General features: G+C 41.6%; 2 protein-coding genes across 3 annotated transcripts in view; one reads left to right on the forward strand and one right to left on the reverse strand.

Moving 5' to 3' along the window:
- proza (protein Z, vitamin K-dependent plasma glycoprotein a) lies at positions 1-6,406 on the reverse strand. 2 transcript variants are annotated; one of them, XM_077529242.1, is made up of 9 exons: positions 6,242-6,406; positions 5,699-5,813; positions 4,391-4,617; positions 4,291-4,315; positions 4,046-4,159; positions 2,725-2,859; positions 2,514-2,629; positions 852-969; positions 1-777 (listed from the first exon to the last, which is right to left on the reverse strand). In XM_077529242.1, the coding sequence occupies exons 2-9, from the start codon at positions 5,781-5,783 to the stop codon at positions 239-241; spliced, it is 1,359 nt and encodes a 452-aa protein (XP_077385368.1). In that variant the 5' UTR covers positions 5,784-5,813; positions 6,242-6,406; the 3' UTR covers positions 1-238. The 2 variants fall into 2 exon arrangements, with proteins under 2 accessions (XP_077385368.1, XP_077385361.1); XM_077529235.1 differs by having other exon boundaries at positions 4,391-4,548; positions 6,242-6,402.
- Positions 6,407-18,043: 11,637 nt separating this feature from the next.
- Positions 18,044-20,588, forward strand: part of gpr139 (G protein-coupled receptor 139) — a 31,765-nt gene continuing 29,220 nt past the window's right edge. The window contains exon 1 of the mRNA XM_077529274.1: positions 18,044-18,339. Within this exon, the coding sequence (XP_077385400.1) occupies positions 18,192-18,339 (148 nt within the window). The 5' untranslated portion in view covers positions 18,044-18,191. The remainder of the gene's footprint in view (positions 18,340-20,588) is intronic.

The raw sequence follows: 20,588 nt of genomic DNA on the forward strand, positions 1-20,588 counted from the left end.
TTTGGGGATTAAGTGTTGTTTATTTCCGTCGTGGCGATGACGTCATACAAGTGCTCACTCAACGAGACATTTTCAAAGCGGTTACAAATCACATGCAAAGAAATCAGTGCATCATGTGCGCGTTCGCTTTACGGCAGCGCCCCCTTGCGAATAAACACGGAAGTTCTATATCCAGATTACAGCAGGTTGTCGGCTAGTTAATAACAACATGTGGTCAATGTGGACGCGCGCGATCACATTACAGCGAGTAGTTGAGCGACTGAAGCCACCCCAGATGACGGGAGACTTTCTGAAAGACGAAGCCCTTGGCGCAATCGGCCCCCGGCGGGCGGCTGACCACGCCGGTGAGGAAGAAGACCTCCCGGTACAACGTGAGCAGGGGGCTGCCGGAGCCCACGCCGCAGTCGGCGTTGGCGCGGGCGGCCGTGCAGCCCATTTTGTTGCTCATCGCGTCGGGATGCGTCTCCAAGCACGCCGGCAGGCTTTTGTACGCCAACTGGTTGAGGGTGAGCTGGCCCTGGAAACCCGCCGCCGCCTCGTCGGGGTCTTTCCAGCCCGTCACGGCGGCGGGGAGCTCGCCGGACGTGAGGACGCTGTCGGCGAAGTCCCTCTCGGGGAGGCAGGCGGCCGTCACCTCCCGCCGGAAGACGATGCGGTCTCGAAGCTCCACCACGGCCAGGTCGTTGTCGGGCCGGCCCGCCACGTAGCGGGGATGCGAGTGGATCTTTTTCACGTCGAGCGTCTGCTCGCCGTCCTCGTAGGCAATCTTGCGCTTGCCTGGAGGCAGAAACCGGACGGTCACAAATGGCAAATTTGGAATGGCGGCTGCCGGGAGCGCTCGCGTAACTGACCCACGGCCACTTGGAAGGAGCTGTGCTTGCTGGCACACTGCGCCGACGTCAGCACCAGGTTCTCCTTGAGGATCACGCCGCTGCAGAAACCGCCTGACTCGGAAGTCTTCAGAAGGGCCTGCGGGCACGTTAACGGCTTTCAATACAATGGGATGACATCATCGAGCAAAAGTTCATCATCAGTTGCATTCTGAAGACGCAAGGTGACTAACGATTATTTTAAATTATTTTGTCGATTAATCGGAAGTTGGAAACAATTTAATTTAGGGCTGAGACCAATATTTTGTTCAGTAGTCAATTAATCTGTCTATTTTTTCCAATTAACCGATAAATCACTTACTTTAAATTTTCAACTTTTTTTTTTTTTTTCTTCAAAACAGGACATTATTCCAAATAGACAATGCACGCACAAATTAAGTATGATTCAGTTATTAGTTTAGTCTGTAAGGTGAGGAAAATTGGCAAAAATGTTGATCATTGTTTTCAAAGTTCAAGTAATTGTTTTATTGTGGATGAAAATAAAGAAATCCGTCCTATTTCATGGAGGACTACAGAAATCGGAGAAGAATTACTGCTGAGAGACCATTTGGACAACTGTTAATTTAAAAAGACGTCGAAACGATTAATTGATTATTAAAAGTAATTATCGATTAATTTGATCATCGATTAGTTGTCGATTAATCAATAATTTAAAAATAATTATCAATTAATTTGATCAGCAATTAATTATCGATTAATCGTTTTTTATACAGCAATGCTTGTTTTAAAATGCTTTATAAATAAAGTTGAGTTTACCTCTAGATTATTTATTATTATTATTTTTATTATTTATTACAATTAGTCAATTATCATTTATCTCTAGATTAACTCTTTTCCAGCCAAAAAAAATGTCAACTGACGTTAAGGACACGCCCACTGAGTACCGCCAATGACGTCAATTGACGTCAACTACATTTTTTGTTTTTTGTTTTTTGTTTTTTTTTTCACTTGGAAGTTGGCCGTCTTGTGCAGCTCTGGTTTGTGAATGGAGTGGAAATTTAAAAAAATAAAAAATAAAAAAAACTACATCCAGCAGATGGCAGCATTGTATCTCTTTTCAATGGCGTGTATCAAATTACATGACATGACAAATCTGATGAAATAGAATAGAACGTTTTCAAGGATGACGTGAATAATCAAAGTGTTTGTCACATTAAATCTAGTTGACAACAAATATTAGTGCAAAGTCACTGTTGTGCAGAAAATGTATCTTTTCATAAAAAAGCTCGTTTTATTGTTTTCCATTTCCAATTTTAAAGGGTGACTACTAAAGAACGGAATAAGGTAGAAACATGCTTTTTTTTTCTAATGAAAGAATGGAATGCATTATTTTATATGGTATGTTTATATAGTCATAACACACAATATTCTGTTTGTCTTGAAAGAAATGCTTGAAATCGGCTAGCACGAATTGTCTTTTTGGCAGTCAAAAAGTTCATTTGAAGTCATTCATGTTACATGAAATTGACTTTTAACTTCATTACAGCTGTCCAGCTCTTCATCCCACCCAAATCCAAACTTCAACCCTAATAGGTCAAAATACTGAACCCAAGTCAATCTGCTCAAAATACAGAGCGAGTCGGTTCAGGTAACACCCCAGTGTGTGTGTTTGTGTGTTGCTACCTGCCAGGGACACTCCCCAGAGGCGCAGGGAAGCCCCTGAAAGTCACTTTGGACGATGGTGGCCTGTCTGCCCTCCCACTGGCTCAGACTGTTCACCTTCCCGCACGGGTAGCGGACTGACGAGGGGGAGAAGGTGCGTGCGCGTTTGTGATCACAGGATGGATTATCATCTCGATGTCGAAATTCTCACGGCTGAGCTGTTCACATTTACCAGCAGGCTCGCACTTATCCTTGTCCGTTTGATGGAGCTTCCATCCTCGGGCGCAGGAGCACTCGTAGGAGGTGTAGCCCGGTTTACAGAACTGGGAGCAGCCCTTGTTCTTCTCCACGATGCACAACGTTTGGTCTGAAGGGAGGAGAAACACCACTTGTTGTACCATTAAGTCACACTTTTCATTTGTTAGGACTAGCGGTGCACAGATCGATCGGCTGGCCGATTAATCAGCCCCCAATTCCTTCATTTTAGGGGATTGGTGAGCAGCGGATTCCTTCAAAATAAATCTAAATCTAACTAAATCTTTTCCACCGATCTCATCTCTCTCCTTAGAGGTCAGAAAGAGTATCCTCTTCTGCTGAGATGATTAATTGGCTTTTATTTTTATTTGAGAGAAATACATACTGTGCAGTCAACACAAACTGTTGTGCATTATTTCACAGATATTGTTCAATGTTTTTCAATAAAACAAGATTGGAACACTGAAGGTGGCTGCTTATTATAAAAATAAAAATAAACGGGATCGGCAAAACTCGAGATCAGCAGGTCAGACTTTTTAAAAGATCGGGGATCGGCCAGAAAATTGTGATTGGTGCACCTCTAATTAGGGCAGGTTTTTTTCCTTAATCGTTTGTTTTTTATCCACAGAGGCACTGGTGTACAAAAGCAGATTTTGTATTGCCACCACTGTGATTTGGTCTCAATATCTAGGGACTTTTCTGATTAATCGAGTTTGTGTCAACAATTTTTTCTGCAAATAGATTTTTTTCATGGTGCTATTTTACAAAAGCAGATTCCGAATTGACTAACGTGGCCATTTTGTGCGAACATCTAACGATTTTTCCAATTAACCGAGTTAACGTGACTAGACAATTTTTTGACATTGATTTTTGTTCATAGAGGTACTCGTTTACAAAAATAGATCCTGAATTGAGTAACATGGCCATTTGGTGGCCAACAATTTTTCCAATTAATCGAGTTGATGTGACAAGACAATTTTTTAAAAATTGATTTTTGGTCATTGTGGTGCTAGTTTACAAAAGCAGATTTCGAATTGAGTAACATGGCTATTTGGTGCCCGTATCTAACGATTTTTCCAATTAATCGAGTTTATGTGACAAGACTTTTTTTTTCAATTGATTTTTATATTATGATGATTTAAAAAATAAAAATAAATCACAGAGGCGCTAGTTGACAAAAGCAGATTTCGCATTGCCAACATGGCGATTTGGTTTGGCTATTTTGCACGTATTTTCGCCCCATATATTATTGGAAAATTTGCCCCGCCCTTGAATTTGAAATGCGGCGCCCGCCTCACCGGTCTCGCAGTGGACCCCCGAGAAGCCCGCCTTGCAAACGCAGTCGTAGCCCCCCACGCTGTCGGAGCACAAGGCGCCGTTCTTGCAGGGCTTCTCGGCGCACTGGTCTCCATCTCGACACATGAGAAAAGGTCACACGTCACACGTGGCTGCTTGTGCAAAATGACCACAATTTTCAACGTGGGAATAAATCAGGAATCGGCAAAACGGAAGGTGACGCTCCAAGCAAAAGGGCGGCACTTACCGATGTAGACGGACCAGAAGATGTCCTGGAAGAGAAAGTGGAGGTGATGAGCAAACACGCGAAGGACGCGAGAGGGTGCGTGCGCGCACGCGCAGCTCACCGTGCGGTACGAGTCCTGGAAATGCTTGCGGGCCTCCTCGTAGGTGCACACCCGCTCCATGCAAGCCTGCTCCAGCGTGGACGACTGCCGCCCGGCGCCGTCCGCGCTCCTCTTCTCGCGCGAGATCAGCGAGCTGGCCTGACGCTTGTCCAAGAAAACTGCACGAGGCGAGCCAGAGCTCATCACAACTCTCACTTCCTGTTGCATGGTGGCTTCTTGTATTGCCTCTTTGGTTTTATAATAATAATAATAATAATAATACAATACATTTTATTTACCTTACAATAACAGTTAAAAACATACAAATACAATAAGATAAAACATAAAACAAGGTAAAATAAAATAAAATAAAATAAGGAATTGCCATATTAATATTAAAATTAAATATTGCCAGCATCAAATACGTTTTTTCCTTTTGAAAACCCATTCATTCATTACAAGCCTTACAAAAATATTTTTTCTTGCATGACTTTTAATAGAGAAAAATAGCATTCATTGAAGAGTTTATATATTGTAATTTCAAATGAAACATAATAGGACTGTTACTTATCGATAATAATAAATGCTGTAAATAAAAATAAAATAAATGAGTAATAATAAATAAATAAATAAAATAGGCAGTCATTTGCTAATCTGTCAGTTTTTTTTTTGCAAATTAATAATAATTAAAAAAAAAAAAGCTTTCGTTTTCGTCCATTTATTTCAAAAGAGGATATTGTTTCAAATTGACTGCCACTATTAAATATTTTTATCATTGATTAGTCCATCGATTAATCAGATGCAATTTTATTTTGAATTAATGCATTATAAAACCGTTTTTCTACTATTACTGTTTACTATCTACTTTGTTATTTATTTGACATTTTTAATGATAAATTAACAAACAACAATTAAGCAATATCATACGAGAGGGATTGATATTATACTCACCAACTTTTTTCAAACTGATTCAGTTCATTCAGTCATTGTTTTCCAAAGTTTGCACATTTTGATGAAACACACACAAAAAAAATTCATCTGCTGTCACGAAGGACGACAGAAATCAGAGAATTACTATTGAGAGGCTGAAATCCGAATTTGGACACGTTAATTAAACAATGGCTCTAAACAATTACTCGTTTGTTGAAATACTTGTCAATTCAGTTGATATTGCTTAATTGTTGTTTATTTTAAAAAAAACTACAATTGGTTATAATAAACGGCATATTATTGGATAATAAACAACAGAGAATCGATGGAAGAATTGATATAATCATCAACTTTGAACTATTGACTTGTAAGCGGTATTTGGTCCTGTGCTGCCCTCACCTGTTTGCGGGGGGCTGTGCGAGGCGGCCACCGCCCCCGCCAGCAGCAGACACGTCAGAGCGCCGATTGGGTTTGAGTGGCGCATGACGACGCGGAAGATCAATACGGTGCGAGCCTAAACACAAGATGACCAGAAATGACGCACAGCCTGGCTGACAAAACGGATTATTATCACAAGTCACAATTGGCGGAAGTGCTCTTGTTGTTTATTTCCGTACATATATGTGATAATAAATATTCAATGTCTTAATAGTTGTAGATTGGGTGTGACTGTGCATTTTTCTGCCGGCTGCCATTTTGCTTGTGAGCAGGCTCGTTTATTTACTTGCCGCTCGCGACCTCGTCAAGCCACGCGCGCATCCACAAAACACACAAATAACAACTACGTAATGTGTCATGTCATATTGCTGCTTAGCATTTAGCATTAGCACGTATACGAACAAAGATGGAGACCAGCAGAATCCAAGAAGAGGGGGAAAATAAAAAAAACCTCGCCGTGTATGACGTCATGTGACATTCGAGTGAGACCTCGAGAGTACTCACCTCGTCCAAACGAAAGCAAAGCTTGGAAACTGGTTCGGAAACTAACTCGCAGCTGACTGAGGGCCTGCTACAACGGACAATAATAACAACACGAGTGATGTGATCTCCTCCTCCTCCTCCGTTATTCGACGGCAGATTTATTTTAGGGGTTGTAATGTGGAACGCTGACCGATAGAGGTCACTGTAGGACTAAAATCAAGTCGGTAAGACTCGCTTCTACAACTACAGTACCGCTGTACAACTATTACTACAACCAGAGGCGAATTTAGGGTCTGTGTGGGTCCCAAGCAGAAATCACACTTGATAACGTGCTCCGTCATCTTGTTTCTAGTGGAAGAGAAAATGGATGGACAAACGAATCTTGGTCACGTGATGGAAACTCTCATGATTGACAGTCCCAAACTACCATTTTGTAACAATTGTGAAGTTCTGTCCTCATCTGGGAGTCCAATAACACCTGCATAATAACACCAGGCTTTGACCAGCTGGTACCCCAACGCTGGGTAAAGGGGGGCAGGTTGTAGTCCGCCCGGACCCCAGGAAGACTGACCCCAAAAGCGAGGAGGGAAAAGCATGTTGTTTCCCGCCGGAGGTGCAAATGAATGTTACTGTGCTGATTTCCCCAAGCGGAAATGCGGTGATGACTGTGAAAACATAACCAGCAAGCTACATATTGTTCCCTGTCATCTCTATTTGCATTTTTTTTCGCCCTCTTTGCTCACATCTTTTATTGTCTCCCATATTCGCCTTCATTCGTTTACAATTGCGGCAAAAATAAATAAATAAATAAATAAATAAATAAATAAATAAATAAATTTAAAAAAAGAAAAGAAAATTGGCTGACCCATTCCTCTTTCATGCTGCTTTTTTTGTGTGTGGTCACGTATACCTCAATCCATAACTGAGGTGCATCAATATTTCATGAATGTTTGACAACCTTGATAAACATTACAATACTCACTTCAATTATTCTCCCTGCACCTCTGCGTCTATTTTTCAATTTCATCACTTGTTATTCATTCATTTCTTCACTTTTAATGATTCATTTCATGTCAGCTGATGCAGCTTTGATTTGAGGAGTGAATGTAGGACATCAAGGGCCAGCTAATGCTAGCCGCAAGGTAGCTAGCCAACGACACTCAACAGGTAGTTACATAGTGGAAAAGAAGTCATTTGGATGATTAAAACGTGCCAATTATTATTTTCAAGGAGAAGAGGGGAAATTTAGTGTAGCCTACAAATAGTTTTGTTTTTAATACAGTAGTATTAGCCCTCACACACTTTTCTACACATTTAAATGTACTTAAACACACTTTTTAAAGTATTCCTGAGTGAGGGTGACGAGATTTTCAAAATTAAAAACCGGGTCACGAGAATTTCACTGAAAATCAATTACCACCAGGTACTATAAAGTAAGTTCAATCGCTAGCCAATTTGTTGACCGGTGGTTGTTATCTGCTAATGCTAAATGTTGTCTTGGTTGACAATTCAACAGCGCTAAACAAGTCAATGCACTCAGCATTATCCAACTTTTTTTTTGGCTTGGTCCCTGCAGCAACTGAGTGCACATTGAGGCTAGCAGGACTTCATTTCCCATGATTCTTTTAGACATGGAAGCAGGAAGAGAGAGAATACAAACGTGAATGGAAAAGTAAATAGGAAGGAATTTAACGGTAACATTATTTTTTAATTGGTTTATTGTATGAATCGCTATGGCACACACGTGGCCCAAACAATTGAGTTGCTGACTGGACAAATAAAAAAAGTGGGACGCCAAGAAGACGGGACCTGTATAAAAGTTGGACAAAATATGGGATTGGCGAAATCCAAGGAGACACAGACTCATAAAAGTAGTGATTTTGCACCGTCTTGTGGCATTTTTGTGCTAAAGAACTATGGTGAAGTGAGGGGAGGAGCTATTGGAGAGGCCAAAGCCATGGCTAATATAAAAGTAGTGCCTTGGTGCCATGTTTTGGCAACTGCAGGTAATTTTAAACCATTTTGGGTGATTGCCAATTACTGGCATGCCCCCGTTTTTTGTGGAAACTCATTCTTGACTTAAATTATTTTGAGGGTTTATTTATTTATTTCAGTGCAATTATAAAAAGCCTCTTTTTTTTTGGCAATTTTTTACTATTCACTGGCCAGTTTTTTCCCTGTAAGCTTACTTCTTGAATTGTGTGGCTGTCCACTGTATATATCAGTCTTCACCAATTTCGGTCCTCGAAGTCCTGCAGGTTTTAGATGTTTCCGCCCACTAACACACCTGATTCATATATATCAGGATCGTTATTAGGCATGAGCTGATTATATGAATCAGGTGTGCTAGTTGGCGGAAACATCTAAAACCTGCAGGACTCTGGACCTCGAGGCCCGGAATTGGTGAACCCTGGTATAAATATTACTTTTTTTTTTTGGTAACATCTTTCCAATTCCTTCAAATGTGAAAATTGCGTAATTTTCTTTGGCCTTTTGCAGCATGAAGAACATTATGTGACTGCGATCGTGATATGTGATTATGCACTTAATTCCCTTGAAAATGATATATAATACATGGACGTACTTCAAAAATTGACAAAGTTAATTGTTGGAAGGTAGAAATCCTTAGTTTTGAGAAAAGGGGGTTTAAAGTTTTGGTACTTGCATCTTTCAAATGTCCATAGCAACCAATACCTTAGGAAAAAGACATGAACCTGAAATTTTCAGAAACTGTTAAACTATCAGTGGAAAGTCAATTCCAATAGCAGGCAAGGCCATCGTTTGAGATTTGAACCCTTTAAATGTTTTTTGAAGTTTGACCTCTCAAGAGTTGTAATCAGCCTCAACTTTGAAGATCAAAATTCAGCTTACAATTCATCTTCTGAGGCATCAGCCAAAGTTTGCTTATTTTATTGTTGCTCCTTGTGATATTTTCTTGCTTAAATGAGGTGATATTACCACAGTGGGAAATTTGATTTCATAATTTTGTGTCAATTAAAAGATGATTTGCCATTTGATGTGGCCTGTGAAAAGTGCTTTACTGATAACTTATCATGGATGTGATGTCTCAAATGCTTCTGGTCACATGAAGAAAATGAAAATGTGATGGTTTAATCGTTTTTTGTTTTGTTTTGTCCCTCCACCCTACCACAAGTAATACACGAATGACACTACACTATTGTATTTACAAGTCAATATAGTGTGTGCATAAAAAAAAATAAAAAAAAAATAAAAAAAAAATAGTGTGTGCATTTTGTGACTCATTTGAGAGGACCAATTTTCACCTTCAAGTTAAATATTTCATAGCTCATTTTTATGTTCATGTCATCCCATTTAATGGAGCACAAGTGTAAATGTGTAGTGATATTTGTGACGGTTCATTTTTGATGCATCAAAGAAGCGGCATGTCCGGCGTCGTATGAAATAGACAACATCAACAAGCGATCAAAAGATTATAATAGTATTTACAATACATTATTACATTAGTCTACATTACATAAAAGACATTGGCGCATGTCACAACTTTTAATTCCTGACTCGGTCTGAGTGAAAGAGCAGAAAGACAGCCTGTCAATCACTATCTCTGCGGGTACATCACGGCTCCTCCCCCGCTAGAGTTCAACATGGTTTTGGTGTGTGTTTGAATTAAAAGTAGAACTCGATTAAGAAAGAGGTCCTGTAGAATACCTCTGTCTGCTTGGATTACAATTCGCCGGTATCCGGGACCGATGACAACATAGCTTCTCCTCCATTAAGTAGGATAACTGTTGTGTTCACTTTCGTGCTGAATGGCGTAGGCCTATTTCAATTTTTGTTTTGGTTGCTATCCCAATCCATCCATCCATTAGCAGATCCGCTTATCCTCACAATATTTATATAAATCATTGGTGAATTACGTTTGAGGCTAGGAAATTTGGTTTGTGTTTAAAAAGTTGTACAAGATGCGGCGCTAGCTAGCAGCTAGGCTAAAAACACTCTCCTAGTTAAAAGGCATACTGTCTAATAATTGCTTATTTTCATACACTTCTATTACAATTTTGATTTTAGTGCTGCTTGGAAATGAAATTAGAGACCTCAAGTAGGCTATTTGTGGAGAAATCTCAAAATGGACAATAAAGTCCAACTGTCTCATATCGTCCATATCTCTAGATTGATCCTGCTGACATGCTTTTCAAGGAGCGGGTCACATATGATGATGATCTTGTTGTGGTGACAACATGCGTTTGATTTTGCAGGTTTCAGCGCTCCAACTTCTGGATCGCTCTATTCGGCGCCGGGTTGATGGCATAATTTCCCCATCTGCCGTTCATAATGATGACGCAACGGGTTATTAACGCACACATCCTTCACATGGTTACCCCAATGACCTGCAATCAGGTCAATGGGACAAGCAATGCATACAAAACATGAGCTTGACCTGCTTTGCTCCAGAGTGCCACATACTGTATTGTCGTTTGCAAACAGCCCACACGTGCGCAGTGACAACGAGGCGACGCACGAACACACACAATGCAATCACACCTCCATCCAAGTGCCACCAAATTGTGTGTAATTGAGTTGTTTTGTGACAAGTACCAGTGATAATGTTGCATTAAGTAACGGATGGCAGGCTGAGGCGAGGGTGGCGCTGTAGGGGTCTTAAAATGCCCTGTCCCACTTTTCTTTTATTTATTTTTTTGTCTTCCATAACAGTTAACGTCAGCTGGACATATTTTTATTTTAGGCTTAATCACGGTGCCCCGGTCCCTGAAGCTAATTTATTTGTTCACATGTCACAGACAAGGTGTGAGTGCGCGTGACGCGTGCTCTTTCCGATACACACTTGCACCTTCTCACCTCTCCTCTTGGCTGCCGCTGGTTCTCACAAATTACTGTATATGATGTGGACGTTCTTATTTATTTCATGCACCAGCGCCTCGGCATGACAGAGGGGCCTTAAAAGGTCAAGGGTTAAGAAATGTATAGTAAAATTGATCGGTTCGCTGCCAGCTGATTTCTAAGGCAAGTTCCGTCTACAATCAACTGATCTTTCATGAAAATATTTTTTATCCACCAGAAAAAAAAGGAGCCAGAATCAAAAACAAGACTGAAATAAGACTTTTGATGGCAAAATAATTCATCGCTTTCTTCTCAGAAATGTCATTTGCTGTTATAATAGTACAATCAATGTATATGTTTTCCTCACAGTGCTTTTGTTCCCTTTCCTGCAAAAAACTTTTTTTTAATTTTTTTTAATGCAATCAGTTTTTGCATCTCCCCATCCTGTGTATCTTTCAGCTGCGACCCGCAGAGAGGCTGCATGGGCACTGATTGTGCTGAAGAGGCACCGAGAGCACTGAGACGCATTCTGTCTAAATGGACTGCGCTCGGGCCAAAAGCACTCTGAGGGCTGAGAGGCTTCTCTAAATCATGGATATGCGGGGATGACCACTAGGACATTCACAGAGAAGAAAACCGCGACCAAGGTCAAAAGCGTACACTTGTGTTGTGAAGTTTTCTTGACAAACTTTTTTTTCCCCACAGCAGCAAAGGAAGTGAAAATACTTTGAGAATCTTCTTCAAAGCAAACGTGAATTCAATGAAATTTGTAGTACCCCGAACTGAGACACTTGACCTCAAATTCAGCGGCTGTGGTGCGGGTCAGCGAGACATTTTCTGCTACAACAGAAGTTTTTGACATTAATATATTAATTAATTAATTGATATTAATTTATTCCAAGCAGTTTTGTGTCTTCAGAACATGTCTCTTGGCGGCACTGCTTCCAGTATGTGTACACAGCTACATGCATGTTGGATTGTTTTTTGTTTTGTTTTTTCGGTCCGATCAGATTTCAGACGCTGTCAGTCTTACTGAAGTTACTCAAACTATATTAGCAGTGGGGACTCTTTCCTTAACCAACCAGATTTCAAATTTGTCCTCACAGAGCTAAAACACTGGCCGTCATTGACGTCAGCATTTTTTTCATCCTCTGATTGGTTGGTCAGCACAAACCAAGTTCATCTAGCAAAACACATCTGTATAGCGATTAGGGCACATGATGAATACAATTAATAATCATCTCTGGTGATTCAGATGTATTTGATTTAAATTTTTGTTATGTTGATTTTGAACCGCTCCAGATGATGTACAGTATGTGCCACACTAGTGTGCTGTTATATTGTGTTTTGGTATAGAATTGATGGTTCTCATAATTGTGACGTGGTGTAGCAGGGGCTAGAATGATCTTATTACTACAACCATAACGCAGGTAAGCTTCTGAATGCAAAAAGGACAGACATGATGTTCCAATTAAAACACCATTTTAAATAAAAGTTTCAAGATGAGCGAAAGAGAGAGAAAAAAAAAACAGTTTAAAACAGGACACAGCAACTTGACGTGTTGTATTAAAATTGCTAGTTAAAAAAATTAAGCTACGATTGGCTTCTGTTCACTAAAAATAGAATTAAGATAAAAAAATTTTTAAAACAAACAGCTAGCTGGGGCCACCCTGTGGTGAGCAACCTACGTTCGGGAGTGCCATCGGGGCAGTGTTCCTCAATCCTGGTCCTCGGGGCACACGATCCAGCCTGTTTTCCATGTCTCCCGATTGCAGCGCAGGTGAGGATCGTTATCAGGCTTCTCCAGAGCTTGCTAATCAGCTGCCATTGGAATCACCTGAGTTGGAAGTGGATAGTGTGCCCCGAGGACCACGGTTGAGAAACACTGCCCTTGGGTGCCATCTTGTACTCACCTCAGTCAACACAACAAACAAAAATTGGTGCAGACTAAACTTGTGGATACACTTACTCGCATGCAAAAGTGCAGGAAGGACCTCCCCCAGTGCCGAGCCCAACCACCAGGAGGCACGTGGCATCACCAAAACAATAAAAATAAATAAATGAATGAATAAATAAATCAATAAATAAAATTAAAAAACAAACCCAGTCGTCAACATACAAGAAAAAGCACGGTAATCAAAATTAACCCCAAACTCAACTAAAAAGAAAACAGCAGCAGGTTAGCCACCCTTTACAAAAACAGGAACCCCTTCACACCAGATCGAGCACTGAATGTCAGCTAACAGCTAGCATACGCACGCGTACACCGTAAACACACACACACACACACACACCCCGAGAGACAGGTTGACAGGGAAAAGTGCAGCAGAGATTAACACCATATGGGAAATAGGTGGCTTAAATTAGGCCCCGTTCACACGAAAGCCTGTTTCAATGTATCCGCACAAGTTTCTTAGCGTTTGGGCATACGTCCACACGGCGGCTCGGTTTCGGAGCTTGAAACCGATCACTTTTGGAACCGGGCTCCAGAGTGGAATGATTTCTAAACGCGTTTCAATGTGGACGCCATATGCAGGATAGCTACCGGCACTCCTCCGGTGATGATGTCATTCTCCCCTGACTGCGCACGAACCGCCAGTCTGTCAGCAACTATTGCGGATCGTCATGTCGTTGTTGTTTTACGGAACCTCCTTAGCTTGTTTATGATTTTACAGCAAAATGTTTTGTGTGATGTTGTACATGACTCACCCAGCATTAGCGAAGTGCGCATCTTCAATTCAAGGTGCATTATGGGTAGCGGCGTGGTGCATTGTGGGTAGGCGAAACTACCAAACGGCCATTGAAAATGAATTGGATCCAATGGAATCGGCTCTGATAGAAACGTTTCAACCGCTGGAAAGTTGCTGTTTTTTTATGAACATGCGTAGCATGTGGTTTACTGACATCGGGGAAGTTGACTTGCAAGCTTTACAGTGTACAGTTACGCAAAGATTGTCACCACTCTAATCTCCGCCATTCAAATTGATAGGGTAGTTGGTAGCCTCGTTTTTTCCCTCGCACATGCGCAAACTTAATGCGCACTTCGCTTATTGTCACTTCTGTGTTGTGTTCGTCTCACTAATCTGTATATATTACTGGATAGCCAATGCTGCATTCGAGGATGGTCGTAAGTCGGATAAATCCAAGTTGTTTTTTCCCAGTTCCAACTTGAAAGCGTTCGAGGCAAAAGTAAACAACCAAAATGGCGGATAGTGATAAATTGTTTTTATTTTGGTCCTCAAAACATATTTTGAGCTCCAGAAAATTTACCTTTGTAATTTTGCTTCATTTATTGTTTTAATCTTATTTCATAAGCATTCCATACAGTAAAGTAGTTTACCGTATAATATCATGCAGAGATAGCGGCAATACTGTCACGTACATTGCATTACGTGAAGTTATGGCGAATATTTATGAATGAAGAAAGCTATCTAGTTTTATACTCGAGTAAATTGTGTTTTGCCATTCAGAGTGACGTCACATTGTAGTCCGCCGGTGAATTGGGGGTCCTTTTTTTTTCTTCCGACTTCGCAAGTGGAATTTCCGAGTTCAAGGGGGCGTTCCCGTACACACTTCCTGGTTTGAACTCGGAAAAGTCCGACTTCCGACCATCCTCGAATGCAGCACAAGAGCACGCCCCTGCAAGCCGTTGAAGCCACAGGGCTGCCATCTTAATCCTCCCAGATTACTTTTTAAACGACTTTGAAGACCCCCTTTTCTTTTATCGCTCAGTTCCTAGACCTCAATATTAGATTTGGCAGTCATCTTTTGTTGAATTACAGTTATAATTCTTTAATAAAAATACACAAGTTTCCTCCTGTAAACATAATTGGGCATATAATTCATACATGTTTTTAAGGCAAGTTGTAAATGTCTGAAGTCCTTTTGTTTTTGTTTAACAAATTTAAAACATCAATCAGGCTGTTTCTGCTAAGTACTGTCTCAAATGTTCTCTAATTTCGATTGTGTAATAAGTATAGGATCGTATGCCGAGAAACGTTTCTTGGGAGAACTAATATGGTGGCCTCGCATCTTCAAAATTCTTGGCCTATCGGCTATGTCAAGGTGCGATATGTGACCCCTGCACATGCGCAGAAGATCGGCCATCTTGCCTCACTAACTACGTCAATCACACTAGAACAAAATACTGTACCTTTTATATGCCTGTGCGATAGTGCGCGTTCATAAAAACATGCTACAACGTGAAAAATAAATCTTAGATTTTTGATGCATTTCCATGTAACTAACTAACTTTTAATCCTATGTTTTATATGAACATTTATTTTTGACCCCATTACATTTCCAGTGTGTCTGCATTGTTATACTTTATAGTAAGTCTGCGGTGTGTGTTTTAAATGACCCCCCACCCCTCATCCAGCCTCAACCCTATGCCATGATATTGGCCAAACATTGTTCTAAAGACAATACGAAGAAACCGTACCCACTGGCATGCTCACCGCAAACTATAATTACAGTATGTGTCAAAATCTTTTCTATTCGTACAAGACATGCTTGGGTACTGCTTGGATCTGCTTTGATTAAATAAAGAAAAAAACAAACTAAACGTGCACCTGTTTATACCTTTTGCAATGTGTTTAATTTTACGTGTGTGAACATTGTTTGACCTATGTGGTTGCCGTAGTTAGCGATCCAAGATGGCCGATCTTCTGCGCATGCGTATCACAGATTGTGCAGGGGTCACACATAGGGCCTTGACAGGCTATTCAGATCAGTGGTTCGTCTTCTTCGCTGATTCTTCTTCTACGCGTTTCATTACTTCCCTGTGGCAGCGCTACAGCGCCACTCCAGACTTAGCATATATTCCGCCTCACAGTTCTGAGGACTCGGGTTCGAGTCCAGGCTCCGGCCTTCCTGGGTGGAGTTTGCATGTTCTCCCCGTGCCGCATGTTCTCTCCCGCGTGGGTCTTCTCCGGGTACTCCGGTCTCCTCCCACATTCCAAAAACATGCATGGCAGGTTAATTGGGCGCTCCGAATTGTCCCTAGGTGTGCTTGTGAGTGTGGATGATTGTTCGTCTCTGAGTGCCCTGTGATTGGCTGACAACCAGTCCAGTGTACCCCGCCTACTGCCCAGAGACAGCTGAGATAGGTGCCACCACCCCGCGGGACCCTTGCAGTCAAGAAAATGTGTATATATATATATATATATATATATATATATATATATATATATATATATATACAGTGATACCTCGGCTGACGAACGCTTTAGCTCACGAACTTTTCGCCTCACGAACATTAAATTCGCGAGAATTTAGTCTCTGCTGACGAACTACTTTTCGGCGGACGAACCAAACCACGCGGTCGAACAGCACCACGGTGGCGGCCACAAGAAGCTGACGCACGCTCACGGCGTCCCAGTTCGTCACCCCCTTTCTTTTAGTGCGGACGCGGTTTGTGTTTGATAGACATTTTGAGTGTACTTTTGCTATTATGGGACCGAAAAAGACCCCACCACAGGCGAGTGTTAAGCCTAATGCTTACCAGCGAGGGACGGCGATTCGGCGGCGCGTTTGCATTGTAGTCAATGGAGTTTGCGCCACTAAAAAAAGCGAAAGTGCCATCACGTACCTCAAAAAAGGAGAAAATCGTGCCACGGCTGTTTAGTCCCAGGAAAGAGGTGAAAGTAGTTGGCGGTGCTCACTTTTTGTGCTCCACTTCCTTGTTCACCAAGGGACACACCTCCTCCGCTCCGGTGAGCACGAAAGTGCGAATGAGCCGCAACCGTTCCATAAACACTCTACGCGGTGAAACGCTCGCGAATGAAGTAAGTCTACCATTGCTACTATCCTTAAGAACTACCATCACAAAGTAAAATAAAACGACTTTATTATACAGTACAATTTATTTCTTTAATTACAATACAATAGCACATTTATTATACATAAAATAAGGTATATTTTTGTGTAGTTTTAAGGCTTATTTAGTAGAAAATTAGGTTTTATAGGGACCTGGGAACGGATTATTCTCATTTTAATGGTTTCTTATGGGAAATAAATGTTCGAAAGAAGAACTTTTCGGCTTACACACACTCTCTGGGAACCAATTAAGTTCGTGAGCCGAGGTATCACTGTATATATATATCCTATATATATATATATATATATATATATATATATATATATATATATATATATATATATATATATATATATATACAGCCATTAAACGTCCTAGGCGTATTCTTTTAGACACTCACTTCTTGAGACGGTTCTGTCTGTACAAGATTTGTTTGAGGAATGAACGGCTTTTTTTGCGGTTGAAGCCAGAGGGCAGCCATCTTACGTTGCCATCTTGATAACAACTGGAGTTGGATTTTTTCTGAAAATCCTGTTATTGGTGCGTGTTTTACACTCGGATCTCTGTATGGAGTCATGAGAGCCTCGCACAGAGTGAACTTCAACTTTTTTTTTTGTCTTAAAAGAGAAAAGACAGGCATATATACATTTGAAGACAAGATGAACGTTTTTAGCCATGTAGCGCTTCTCCCAGACTTATTGGTACAGCCGTATATGCCCAAACTGGCGATGTCGCAATTGACCGACAGAGTTCGGTCTCCATAGATGTTTACAGATGTTTTCATATGTCTCTGATCTGCCTCTCATTGTGTGTTGACATGTCACCGAGTCAGTCAAGTCAAGTGCGACTAAGTTTATACATATGAACAACTACACTGCCAGTGGATGCAAACTCTGACTCCATCATTCCCCGCATCACCCGTCTGCCTCCCCATCATCACGTGTCTAACCTTCTCACACATTCCCTCATTCCTCCTCTTCTTCCCACCTTCCTCTCTCTCTCTCTCTCCCGCTCGCTCTCCCAACTATACTCTCCTCTCTCGCACTCCTCTCCCTCACACATTCGCGCAGCATCCTCCCCTCTCACTCATCTCTCCTCCTTCCTCTTCCCCCATCCGCCGGCACATCTCACCTTTCGCATCCCACCACGTCCCACCCCAACCCTCCCACCTTCGTCTGGTCTCTCCTCGCCTCCTTCCCCCCCCCCCTCAGCTTCCGACACTCACACACACACGTGTCGACTGTCCGACGGAGAGCAGAGCGACGGTCACCTAACAGTTTGCTGGCGCCGTCCGGCTTCTTGACACCGAGCGCAGCTGAGGAAGAGGACGCGGCCATGGAGCACAGCCACATCTTCCCCGTGTCCACCCCCAACGAGAGCAGCCGGAGCATCGGCCAGCATCCCTCGGAGGGGGCCCCGGGGTGTCCCCTTGGACCGCTGCCTGTCATCTACTACAGCGTCTTGCTGTGTCTCGGCCTGCCGGGTAAGAAACGTGCCCACAAGTCTAATCGGTGCACCTTTCACGTGGCTTCCCAAACTTGATTTGTCACGTGTGTGCGTGCGTGTCTGCGTATGCGTGTGTCTGTCTGACCTTGTGGCAATCACATGCGCATGCGTCTGTATACTTTGTCGTCTGTCGTTATGCACTCGCATTGATTGCAAGTAGCTATTCAGAATTCTATTAAAAAAAGATTTCAGTCAATGTGACCGTGTTACCAAGACCCAAAATTAATGTTTATTGCTAAGAGACACCTTGAACCGCCGAATATTTCAGTTTTGACCTCTGCGACAAGTGAGCGTTTGCACCTGATGAATGAATAAAATCATCTCAGTCATAGAAGATTCATTTAGTGGCTTCGTCACATATGGAGATCAGATCTGTGAAACTCACAACGGGAAAGCAAAGTGTTGCGCTTGTACCTTCATGTCAGTGACAGACAGAAGCGTGGAGGTCACATGAAAGAGGAAGGTGGCGCAGTCAAATTGTCATAAAAGTCACAAAAGCCAGCTCGGTCAGTGAGGTCATGTTTACAGCACTGTTGGTATAATGTAAGAGGCCACACAGTTCTGAGATTGCTGGTTCGAATCTGCATTTTGGCCTTCTTGGTTTGGGTTAGATTTAAGATTAGGCGTAGTCGCAGGGCACATATAGAAAGACAACCACTTACGTACATGCCTACGGTCAATTTAGAACAGTGGTTCTTAACCTTGTTCGAGGTTTCTGAACCCAAGCAGTTTCCTCTGCGTTTTCACCGAATCCTACTTTAAAATAACCATCACTGTTTTCTTAAGATGGAATACAATGAAAACTGCAGAGGCCCAGAATTGAACCCTGAGGAACACCATGCGTTCTGTCAGCATACTTTCATTTTTGGTCGACAAAGTTAGTATGAAGAGATTAAAATAATAAAGATATCATACAACGTACCTACCGTATAATAAAGATATCACCAACGTACATCACAACAGTCCAAATCGACTACTGAGCGCGCCAAATTCCTTGCAGCACAGATAAGCGAAGCAATGTAGCGTGGTCACTTGCAGCCAGTGATGGCCAAGTGGGGTGTATCATCACAAATGATTTGAGTCAAGTGTTGTCTGGACTAGGGCTGTTTGTTTTTGCTTGTAAAGAAAATCCAGATTATTTTATCTCAAACCCGATTTTCCATTAACGATTACGATTTCTTTGTAAAATAAAAATGACAAAAACTATTTTGAATGTTTTTAAACTTAATTTGTCTTTCTTTGAACTCAAAGTGAATTTACCGTATTTTCCGCACTATAAGGCGCACCGCATTATTAGGCGCACCTTCATTGAATGACATATTTTAAAACTTTTTCCATATTTAAGACGCTACAGTAGAGGCTGGGGTTACATTATGCATCCATTAGATGGTTCTGCGCTAAAGGGAATATCAACAAAACAGTCAGATAGGTCAGTCAAACTTTATTAATAGATTACAAACCAGCTTTCTGACAACTTTCACTCTCAAAATGAAAAAAACCCAGCTGATTTATTATTTTCTCTGAGGTAAAGTATTAGTATTAGCTAGCGATCCAAGATGGCGGGATCTTCTGCGCATGCGCATCACCGATCGTGCAGGGTCACCAATAGCGTCTTGACAGCGGACCCGTTGCGGCTCAATATTGATCCATATATAAGGCGCACTGGATTATAAGGCGCATGGTCAGCTTTTGAAAAAATTGAAGGCTCTTATGTGCGCCTTATAGTGCAGAAAATACAGTAACTATATTACCTAATACACACAGAACAATCCCTTGGGATTAAGAGCATTTTATTTATACAACAGACTTCAGTTCTGTTCTTATTTAAGCCAATAATGAAAGAAGAAAGTGCATATACTATTTAAAACGTAATTAAGTCAGCTGAGGTAGGTAGGCAGCCAAGCTCAGGGTGATGTGCTACAATCACATTTCTTTCTGGAAACATAAATCCATGATTAGTGCAAAACTATGAACCAGCTGGCAACCAGTCCAGGGTGTCCCCCGCCTACTGCCCATAGCCAGCTGAGATAGTCTCCAGCACCCCCCGCGACACTTGTGAGGAATAAGCGGTCAAGAAAATGGATGGATGGATAATACAGTGAAGGTAACAAACAGAACGATCCTCTGGCATGATGAGCACCAAATGAATAAATCAAGTGCAAAGTTGCAAACCGTTAACTTGTAAAATGAATAACCTAGAGTTGGTCAAGTCAGTCTGTAACCCGT

Source organism: Festucalex cinctus, chromosome 1 (genome assembly GCF_051991245.1).
Source record: "Festucalex cinctus isolate MCC-2025b chromosome 1, RoL_Fcin_1.0, whole genome shotgun sequence".
In the NCBI taxonomy this organism is placed as follows: Eukaryota; Metazoa; Chordata; class Actinopteri; order Syngnathiformes; family Syngnathidae; genus Festucalex; species Festucalex cinctus.